The sequence below is a fragment of the Quercus robur genome, chromosome 7, assembly GCF_932294415.1.
Source record: "Quercus robur chromosome 7, dhQueRobu3.1, whole genome shotgun sequence".
Lineage (NCBI taxonomy): Eukaryota > Viridiplantae > Streptophyta > Magnoliopsida > Fagales > Fagaceae > Quercus > Quercus robur.
The window spans coordinates 7,758,842-7,769,550 of record NC_065540.1 but is presented as its reverse complement, the minus strand read 5'-3'; the positions used below and the strand labels follow the sequence as shown (position 1 = coordinate 7,769,550).

The 10,709-nt window shown below is 35.8% G+C and overlaps 1 protein-coding gene across 1 annotated transcript; it reads right to left on the bottom strand.

The window, feature by feature from the left end:
• Nucleotides 1-741: 741 nt before the first annotated feature.
• LOC126692016 (threonine dehydratase biosynthetic, chloroplastic) lies at nt 742-9,992 on the bottom strand. Its single transcript, XM_050387414.1, has 9 exons — nt 9,438-9,992; nt 8,269-8,448; nt 7,916-8,185; nt 6,510-6,716; nt 6,055-6,303; nt 5,902-5,972; nt 5,531-5,648; nt 1,337-1,471; nt 742-1,220 (listed from the first exon to the last, which is right to left on the bottom strand). The coding sequence occupies exons 1-9, from the start codon at nt 9,912-9,914 to the stop codon at nt 1,080-1,082; spliced, it is 1,848 nt and encodes a 615-aa protein (XP_050243371.1). The 5' UTR covers nt 9,915-9,992; the 3' UTR covers nt 742-1,079.
• Between the last annotated feature and the right edge of the window lie 717 nt (nt 9,993-10,709).

Genomic DNA, 10,709 nt, shown 5'->3' with positions numbered 1-10,709 from the left:
CTCTTTTCACGAGCACAATGAACAAAAAGATTCACAGGGTAATAGTAATGAACAATTTCTTTTGGTTTTACCAACAGCTCCATGTGCACTTTATTGCATTTCCAGTTTCCACTTCAACTTTTGAAATTTGACCTCGCCATACCCAGAATGTAACTTTCATCATGCATGGGTTCCCACTTCCCAACATATAGAAACATTTTTAACACCATTCTTAAGTTGTGTAACTTTCAATGATGAATCCCAACGTGCTTTTTTCTAGGGCTCTACAGTTTGTCAGAACCCAGCATCCTGAATGACATGGCTTCTTAGCAGATCCAAATAACATAACATAAATGAGAACAGAACTGTATGAATACTCAGCAACATGATGTAAATAATAACAGTAAACTGTAACATATATAATTATTACAGGAATTATATACTAATATCCTTTTAACATTTCCCGATAACAAATATAATTTTGCAATTAACAATCATTCAACCTTGATTTAAGCAACAATGAAGAGGTATCTTTCTTTCTCCTCTCTTTGTGACACCAACACTTTTTTTATAGTTATTAGTATTACAGGACTAAGTTGAACAGACAGAAGCTCACTAGTTCATTCGTTTCAATATTAACTTTGTAAACATTTCTAAAGAAAAGCCCTTTGACTCACTTCTGACCAGTAAAACTTACGGATAACTAACCCCAACTGTCTAATTACTGAATTAGTTGCCAAGTAATCCAAGGACATTCACCACTAGCACATCCATCTCAGGTTTTCAATTGAATCAGAAGAGCAAAGCTCATCTTTTCCATAGTCCCATACATTAAAGATAGAAAAGCTAGTTAAACATCAAAGTGAATAGCTGGAGAACCCCAGCATTTTTCATTTGAAACACATACTACACTAATCAATAAATTACAAAAATGAAAATAAAAGGGGCAAGGGTAAAACATTACACAGAAACATGCTCTCTCTTCTCCATCACTAGAACCAGGTTTGGAGGTCTTCTGTCCCTCCCTGGCAATCTTTAGAAGTCTGGCATCAATCCCACTCTGATTGAACAGTTGAGCTAAAATCGCAGGATGGTTTTAATCAATGCATCAAAAGCTGGAAGTTATTGTCATTGGTTACCACCACATAATCGTATGCAAGATTGTTGGCACGATCATGAAATTCTTCCATCTCACTACTTGCAATCTGCACGCCAACCAATACATTCGCACCAGTTTCACCCTGTTTTTTTGGAGGAAAAAAGGATAGATATCAGGTTCGATCAATTAAAAAACAATCCTAGGTGTAATCCTCCATATTAGAATATTGAAAATGAACAGAAAGTTTTTGATACCAACCTGCCCACGGTAATGGAACAAACTTATATTCCAACGAGGACTAAAAGCATCCAAGAACTTCATCAGAGCACCAGGCCTCTCTGGGAAGATAAACCGACAAAGAATCTCATTTTGAACAGTTGATCTGCCTCCCATCTGAAAGAGATTCATAATGAAGTGAACTTAGTGCCATAATCCACCACTTCAAGCACATACTCATAGGAGAGAGTGACCCATTACAGACTCTTCGTAAGTAGAGATAATGAGTGTAATACCCAGTTCAAAGCATAGCATTTCGTTATATTATTAATAATTATTTGATGGTAGAACAAATTAAATTATAAAATAATTGTTGAGGACAATCTCACGTTTTGTTTTAAGCTCCTGCAAGTCTGATTGAATTCACACATGTTTTATTAGATTAGTGTAGTAATGTAGTTGGTATATGTAACTACTTGGCTGATTTTTTATGGAGTTCCGATTGGTGTGAGATTTATCTTCATGGGCCGAATTGGAGTGTTATTTTAGAGGGGCAAATTAGACACTAGAGATTCTTAACTAAGTTTATTTTAGTATTTGTACTTAAACCCTTTTTTTTTTAATTTATGGAAACGTTCAACAAAATTTTATTCAAGAGCCGGTAAATCAGCTAACAAAACAATAAAAATGTCAAGAGGAACAGACTCCATCCAGGCTAAAAGCAGAAAAGAAAACCTGGCTCTCCTAGCTAAGGTATGTTCTACATAATTGCCGTGCCTATAAGTATGAGAGAATGACCAAACTCCTTAGGAGTTTACAAAGGACAAAGCGTCTTTGACTACAGTTGATTGTAATATATCACCATTCCAAAGAGAGTTGATGACAGTTTTAAAGCCTCCTCCGAAGATGGAATTGCCAAGGCCAACTTCTTGTACAAACATTACTGCTCGCCTAGCAGCTAGAAGTTCCACAGTTTCCACTGAAGAGGGGTTTGGTATTTTCTCCAATAAAGATGCCAAGACCTCACCCCTAGTAATTGTGTTTAAACCCTAGTTAGTCATTGCCGTTATATATATTTGCTAGGTCTTATTAAGTCAACCACGTAGAAGGAAATCTTCTTATTTTTCCTGAGTGTGACAACTGTGTTTTGCAATTTCTTAAGTGCTAAGCTTCAAGAGGGCGAGACCACAGAGGTGTTCCTTTATTTGTTGAAGTTGATTCAATCTAACATGTGTTAATATTGATGGATTTGATACTTTACTAGGGTGGATGATTGATAGGAGCAGATCATAATAGGTTCACGTCCAAAATGTTAAATCAAATGATAAATTGAATTTGCTAGTTCTACTATTTTTGCCTATCATCACAACTTATGAGTTTCAATATGAATGTTTAGCATGTAGTAAGGGAAGGCCTGATTGAATATTACGGAAAAGTACAAATGGTTTATATTTATAATTATGTTAGGTTTGATACAAAATCATACAGAAGCTTTATATAGCTAATGCAAGGATTATCATGGTGGCTGGCTTATCTATTAAGAGGATTTTCAATTAGTGGATGAATATGTAACAAGGATATGCACTTAATAAGTTATCTAATTCTGTATTAGGTTCTAATGACATTGCTCTGGATAGTTGAGGCCAAACATGTTTTGGTGATTCGAGGTAAGTAGACTTCGGAACATGATTCCTCTCAAGATATTGTATTGTGTGTGTTTGTGTTTGTGTGTGTGTGTGTGTGTGTGTGTGTGTGTGTGTGCGTGTTTCAAAGAAGCTTTGCAAAATAGTAAACCTTTTTATGTAAAAGTTCTTTTCTATAAGTATTGGAAATATGCAAAATAGTGATATATTGGAAATATGCTTTAATGTTTATACTGATCTGTTATCATACTATTGACATATATTTAAAGGTTTAAATATATTGCTCAATATTATACGTATTTTTGCTTGAGAGCATCATGTGGTGTGGTCTCCTATTGAGCTTCTAGCTCACCCCCCTTCTCCACCCCTTTCATATTAGAGCAATGGAATCTCTTTTGATGGATGATCATTGAAGCCATAGATCGAAGACTTCATTGGGAGCTAAGTTAGTTATTTGACTATGCTATTATGTTTTCTTAGGATAGGGAGCTTAGTATTCGTGATACTATTTGAAATTGTATTAGTAGACTTTATTGTTAAAGTTCAGTTTGATGGATTATATTAGAGAGTTTGATGGTTTGATTTTTTATTTGTGGATATTCAGTTAAGGTCTGTTCCACTATTTGAATTTTAGTACTTTGACAAGTTGAGTATCTAAATCCTATTTATGGGTTTGGGTCATGACAATAAGGTTCTTGATTGTCTGTTAATTTATTCTTCTTTCTTTCTTTCTTTCTTTTTTCCCAAAAAAATGGCAAACACAACTCAGCATGACCTTAGCCTTCACCCCTTACTTTTAGGAAGAGGAGATTCCACTTGGTCCAAACATCATTAGCCAAAACCTTAGTTAACATATTTCCACCATTTCAGACAAGTAGAAATTAGAACTTTTCAAACATAAACAGACTCCCAAGGTTTTACTCTCTCTCTCTCTCTCTCTCTCTCTCTTCAGGAAGTTGAGAGAAAGGAGATCAAAATGTGGAGCTTTCTTTTTTTTTTTTTTTTTTTAATAAGTAATCAAAGTTTTACTGCATAATAAAAACATCATATTCACGATGGTGAACACTCAGTGCTTGAAACAAATACAAGTAACTCAAAAAGAGATACAAACAAAAAGTAGAAAATCATAAATGGGAATACATTGTGTAACGAAGGAAAGAAAGACAGACTAAAAGGGAACTAGCCTGGAGAGTTGGTATCTTCATAATTAGAACCCATCTAATGCAACATTTTATGAGGCTCCAGTAAAAAAATCATTTCTTTTGGTCTATATAAGATGTCTTCATTACAGCATCAATATTTTTTGTAAGGTTGAATTTGTTCAATCATGTGTTGGCTTTATTCCATGACAAATTTGCTTGTAATTTAGCAATTAGATACCCTGTATATAGGTAGGATTTATGTAAGGGTAGTGTGTGAGAGAATGTGAAGAAAACTCAAGATGTGTGCACTCAAAGGAGTCTCGAGACTGGATCTCGCGACTGACAAGTCGCCAAAGTGGCACACGTGTGAAACATGCAAGAGAGCTGAAGGGTCACAACAACTGGAGCACTACAGGACAAATTCCAGTCTAGCCAGGCAGCTAGCTCGCGACTCAAACTCACGACTCATTCCAATCGCGAGGTTGAGTTGTTAAAATGCCCTGTTTGGATGAAAACTAACTTTTCGCATTCCTTACACTCTACTATAAATACCCTTATACCCACGAAATGTGAAGAGCTTCCAAAGAGAATTTTGAAAAGAAACCCTAGAAAAAAACAAAATTGACTCATCCACAATCTTTATCACTTGATTCTCCAAATTCCTCTACTCTCACCCTCTCCATTGACATATCCTTGAAAGGTACATTTGCCAAATCCTTATCTCACCATACCCATATCAATGAGGAGGTGTTTTGGTACTTGGGAAGCAGTTTAGAGAGGACCAATTCATTTGGTTGATGCAATGAGCTTATTGCGGGATCCAACAAGCTAGAGAAAACAAGGTTCGGCGTAACCCTATTAAAGCAAGAAGCTTGGAGGGCTTAGGTGCACTGGGTAGATTAGGCTTGGAGAGTCTTCTGCTATTCATGTATCCCAACTTCATTCTCTAGTGGATTATTGACCGCTTAGAGGGCAGTAGAAAGGTTTTTCGCCGAGTACTTCGGTTTCCTCTTCGATAACACATCGCCGTGTTATCTTTATGTTTGCATCTCTCTTTCCTTTCTCTTTACCTTATAACTGCTGCTGTGTTGGTTATTAATTATGGTTTAGAGTGTGTTACCAATTTGGATGTGGTTTATATTTCATATTCCGCGCATATATTGTTTGATTATAAGCTTGTGTTGATAATTTTATATTTGGAGGTCTAATCGTTCATTGGTGTTTTATATGCTATTTGAACTTTCATTTTTAACACCATAAGAACCCATGCATAATGTTTCTTTTTTGATAATACAATTGTGAGATATGAACCTTGGTTCTCCTTGTAAAGAAGACCAGTCAATATAACTAAGCTTCCAAGGCTTTTTTGGGAAGCCATGTCTAATGTATAAAATAAAATAGAGAAATCAAATCATAAGAAAAAAATTAAAATTCATCCAGAGAATATTTACCAAATATCGTAGGTGATCTTTAACCAAGTCACTTTTTGTAAGATTGAAAGTCTTAAGTTGAGAAGATTCCATCCGCGCTTGAAATTCTTCAAGTTCAGAAACCTTGTGAACGCCAACACTGCACACAATATCGAAAATAAAAATCAGATTTTTTTTTTTGCTTCCCACGTTATTTCTAATAACCAAATCATCTCTCACATATACCCTAAAAAATCCTTTGTAAATTGGTGATGACATTTAAACCATACAGAAGAAAATGTTCCCAAATTCCAAAAGATGGATACCAGTAAAAGTTTGTTTTCATTGAAATAAATGTCAACAGAAAGATTTAGCATTTGTTTGTAATTAATACAAATTGACAAGGGGTTTACCTGTACAGAACAATAGCTTCTTTGTCAGAGTTACACCTATATTTGAATTCAGTGATATTCAGTGGTCCTACCTGCCAATTCATATGTTCATTACATACATTGGAAAAGAAAGCTGTTCTGTAAGAAAAGTTCATCAAAGCATCATTGACATACCAGTTCACAAAATCTTTTGAAGCTTCCAGGCTCCTCTGGCATAACAGTTGTAAGCACAGCTTCTTGTTGCCTACCAACATTAGCCAGTTCAGTCACCACCCTCAGATTATCGAAATTCATGTTTGCTCCACTAGTTATTGCTACAACATTATCCCCCTCAAGACCATAATACTTGCAGTATGCTTCAGCTCCAGCAAGAGAAAGAGCACCTGCCGGTTCTAAAATGCTCCTTTTCTCCTCAAACATGTCCTGCAACATGAATATAATAATATTGCAACTATCATATACCATTTTAAAGATTTAAGCTCTCCATTGAAATACAGTTGAATCAGACAGAATTTCAACTTTCAACACTGTTTACCACACTGCCTCATGCAGTAACAACCATCAATGCATAATCATTATTAAAACAGAGAAGCTTGCAAACAAACTTTAAAACAAGATAGTAATCTCACCTTTATTGAGGCACAGATAGCATCACGGCTTACAAGTACTACACCATCTACCAATTCCTTACATAAGCGGAAAGTTTCTTCACCAACCTCTTTAACAGCTACACCATCTGCAAAACCTCCAACCTTGTCCAATATCACTCTTTGACCATGATGTAAGGACAGTGCCATTGCATTTGCATCAGAAGGCTCCACCCCAATAATCTTTACCTGAATAAAATATACCAAAAAAAGCGTCCATTATGAATTAGTCATGTCATAAGAAACAAGTCAACCACACACAAAATCAATCAAAAAGGGAAGAACCAAGAAATTATATCTGTTAAGATTTTTTTTCGTATGGGTTAAGTTACACAAGCACCCATAGGTATTGAACCTAAGACGTATTCCCCCCCCCCCCCCCCCCTCCACCAAAAAAAAAAAAAAACCCACCCATCCCATTATTGAGGGATGAGAAAGTGCCATTTGAGCTAGAGCTCATTGACAAATTTTGTGTTACATTATGAACAATAACTAAAAGAAGGTTAAGTCCTTACAGGAGGTAAGAACTGAAGAAGGCATGCGTGGTATCATTGGAGAAAAGTTTGATATTGGTTAAAAAAGGATAGGGCTAGAACAGTTGCAATAGTCAGATTGCTTCCAACTCCCCCAACTTAGGCAAAGGGGTCATCACTTTTGATGATAAGACAAAACTATGAAAAGATTTATATAGTGGAAAATAATTAACCTTAATTAATTTCAATTTTCAATTGATGTGATCACATAGGTTCCCTCGACCATTAAATTCATGGAGTAAGATATAAAAAGCATGTAGGGCCAAATCACATTACTCTTTCAGATTACTATATGTCATGCAGATCAGTTTGGGCATATTTATCTAAAGAAAAATACAGATCAGGTTGGACTCAACATAAAGTACAAAGATGTCCAACAAGCTTTAGATGTATTCACATCAAGTACAGAAACTTGTAACAGCATAGCCTTTAAGGCTTTTTATACACAGCCCAGTCTACTTCTGATTATAAGATGCATGCAGATGGTGTCTTGCCTTAAGCACTTTACAAGATCTAAATGATGCTTCCAGGCATAACACAGTAACATAAAGGGTAAAAACTCAGATATCAGTACATTAGAATATTAGATTCCCCGATTAAATTTTGAGAAGTAAATTCCCCAATTAAATTCAAACACACCTTGGAGAGATAACATTGTTTGTAATTTATTAGTCAATGCAACCATGTGTTTGAATTTAATTGGAGAACCTAATGCATTGCACTTAAGGAACTATGCCAAAATTTCACCCTAAATATTAATTGCTTAGAAAATCATTAGGAAATCTTGAAAACATATCAAACAAATTTAAACCCAAAACTACATGAATTAAAAATAAATAATCAAAATCAACATACCTCTGGAGCAACCCTCTTTACATAAGCAGCAATACCGGCTATAAGCCCGCCACCACCCACAGGCACAAATATTGCTTTCAACGGGCCTTTCATTTGACGCATAATTTCCATCCCAACAGTTCCCTGCCCCATGATGACATCCGGGTGATCAAAAGGAGGTATGAAGGTACGGCCTTCCTCAATGGCCCTTTTTTTGGCATATGCTTGTGCCTCATCATAGGCATCCCCCACAAGAACAACTGTGGCGCCCAGCTTCTTAACAGATTGCCACTGCAAAATGAAGAAATCCATGGTTCAATTAAGAAGTCATATTTCTCAATACAACCATAAATTTGACATTGTACAAAATGTACCTTGATCTCTGGTGTAGTAATAGGCATAGCAATCACGGCATCGCAGCCAAGTTTCTTGGCAGCTAATGCAACACCTTGTGCATGATTTCCAGCGGATGAGCAAATGACCCCTCTATCCAACTGTTCTTTTTTAAGTTTTGCCATCATATTATAAGCTCCACGCAGCTTGAACGAGAAAACCTGCAAACCACAGCAACGAAACCATGAGTATTCAATTAACCTGAATTTACTATTTTTACACAAATAAACCACCAAAAAAAAAAAAAGATAAAAGTTTTAAAAAAATAACAAGTAGCAACTGCATTCAACCATATAGACAATAAAACTTCTGCTAGGGAAGAGGAAAGGAATGAATGTATCATATAAATCACTTAGAGAATAGAAGTCATACACAACAGTCCAGTAAATTCTAGTGAAAACCTACTTGAATTTAGGCTCGGTTTGTTTCAGCATAATAAATTATCTGGAAAATATTTTCCATATTTTTTTGCTGTTTGTTAACTAAAAAATGCTTTATGTAGTCAACAAAAACAAGCCTTATAAAGCTGAAAACGTTTTCCTCTTTTGTAATAGCAAAAAACGATTTTCCAAAACAAATCGCTTCCCACCTGAAATTTTTGCATACATTCCAAATTTGGGATCTGTTTTCCCCATTTGAAGCTTTGGCCCAAAAAGTAGAAAATGTTTTTCTATGTAAAGTCTGTATTTGATATAATTTTTTTGGAATTACAAGAAATTCTAATGATTTCCCATGCAAAGCCAATCATTTTCATGGTCACAATCAAACATTAAACGAACCAATCTTCTAGAGAATATTTTCCACTGAAAAAAACAGTGTGCTAAAATAGAAATAGAATAAATGAAAACATATTTAAATTATTTATTGTTTGGATGAGCTTATTTTCATTGTATTCCTTGTATCTAGAAATATAATCAATATATTTCCACATCAAACTCAGTTCATCAAATATTATATACATTAAAATAAATATTTTCTGAAGCGAAATTAAAATTCATAAAGACTCAAAACTCAGTGAAAACAGATAAACAAATTAAAAAATTATTGAGAAACAGACTCAAAATTTAAATTAGCATTACAGACATTCCGAATAATAACAAGGAAATTTAGCAAAAGTTTTCAAAAATGAAGGGAAACGAAAAATACTTACAGGCTGTAAATCTTCTCTCTTGAGCCAAACCTTGACGCCAAGACGCTCAGAGAGCTTGGTAGCGAACTGCAATGGCGATTCGATTGCCACGTCATAGACCTTAGATGAAAGTATGTTGGTGAGGTAACCCATTGCTTCGAGAATGTCTTCACCGCTGCCGTCTGTAACAGTGCGCTCCGGTACGGCTCCGAGGAAACCCGGAAGGTATTGCAGCGACTCGGGCGAGACTTTCATTCGAGGCGGCGGAGGAGGAGCTGACGTGGACACCTGTAACGGATTTTCTCGGGAAGTCACAGCGGTTGAGGAGATCTCAGCCGTCGGTTTTGACAGAGTGGCGGCGATTGTCAAACGGTTTTTGTTTTTGGAGGCGGTGGCGGTAGTGTGGGTCCCGGTGAAGGTTGGCGGGGCCAAGTCGAAGTGTTTGGGGCGGAGGAGAGAGGAATGGCATGGGGTGAGACGGAGCGTGGAGGTGTCCATGGTTTCTAAACTGAGAAATCGAATGGTCAGAGAGAGAGAGAGAGGCGTCTTGAGTTTTGAATCTTTTGATTTTTGGTTTTGCGTATTTAATTGTGTGCCGAGGAGCCAGGTTTGTTTGGAGGGGCCGGGGGGGTTTTGTTGGCGCGTATGGTAAGTAAGATCTTTTTGTTTTTTTTTTTTTTTTTTTTTTTAAATAGAAATCCTCTTATATACCTCACATTGGCAAAATTTGCCAAATAGCACGTTACTTAGTGTGTGTTTGGATAGAACTTATTTTGTTGAAACTGAAAATTGAAAACACTGTAACAAAATAATTTTTAAATGTGTGAATAGTATCGTGGGACCCATTTTTAATGAAAAAATTGATAAAAAATGAAATTTGTGGGTCCATAAACAGTGCACGAATGCACTGTTCACGTAAAACTGGTCAAATGTTGCGGCTACTGTTCATGTACAGTACATGAACAGTAGCCGCTTGTGAGGGGGAAAACGCGTGAACCAAAAAAAAAAAAAAAAAAAAAAAGGAGAAAACGTAAAAAGTGAAACGCAACGCAGCAAACGCGAATACAAACACACCCTTAGTCAACTTTTAGGAAAATAGCACTCAAACGAAATTATTTAATTTAATTATGTAGCATATTTTTTTGGAACTCAAGTTTTGGGCTAAAATTCGAGTTTGTCTTGAGTTCCAAGAATGTATTATATAACTAAATAACTTTATTTGGGTTTTATTATCTTAAAATTTTTCTAAAATTGTGTTATTTAGCAAATTTTTTTCCTCACATTGTCTATATA

What these genes read in the sequence shown, in the direction of transcription:
- LOC126692016 (XM_050387414.1), bottom strand. Translation starts at nt 9,914, where the DNA reads ATGGACACCTCCACGCTCCGTCTCACCCCATGCCATTCCTCTCTCCTC. An exon ending in TTACTACACCAGAGATCAAG is followed by an intron (nt 8,186 to 8,268) that starts GTACATTTTGTA and finishes TTCATTTTGCAG; the next exon opens with TGGCAATCTGTTAAGAAGCT. An exon ending in TAAAGAGGGTTGCTCCAGAG is followed by an intron (nt 6,717 to 7,915) that starts GTATGTTGATTT and finishes TATTTTATTCAG; the next exon opens with GTAAAGATTATTGGGGTGGA.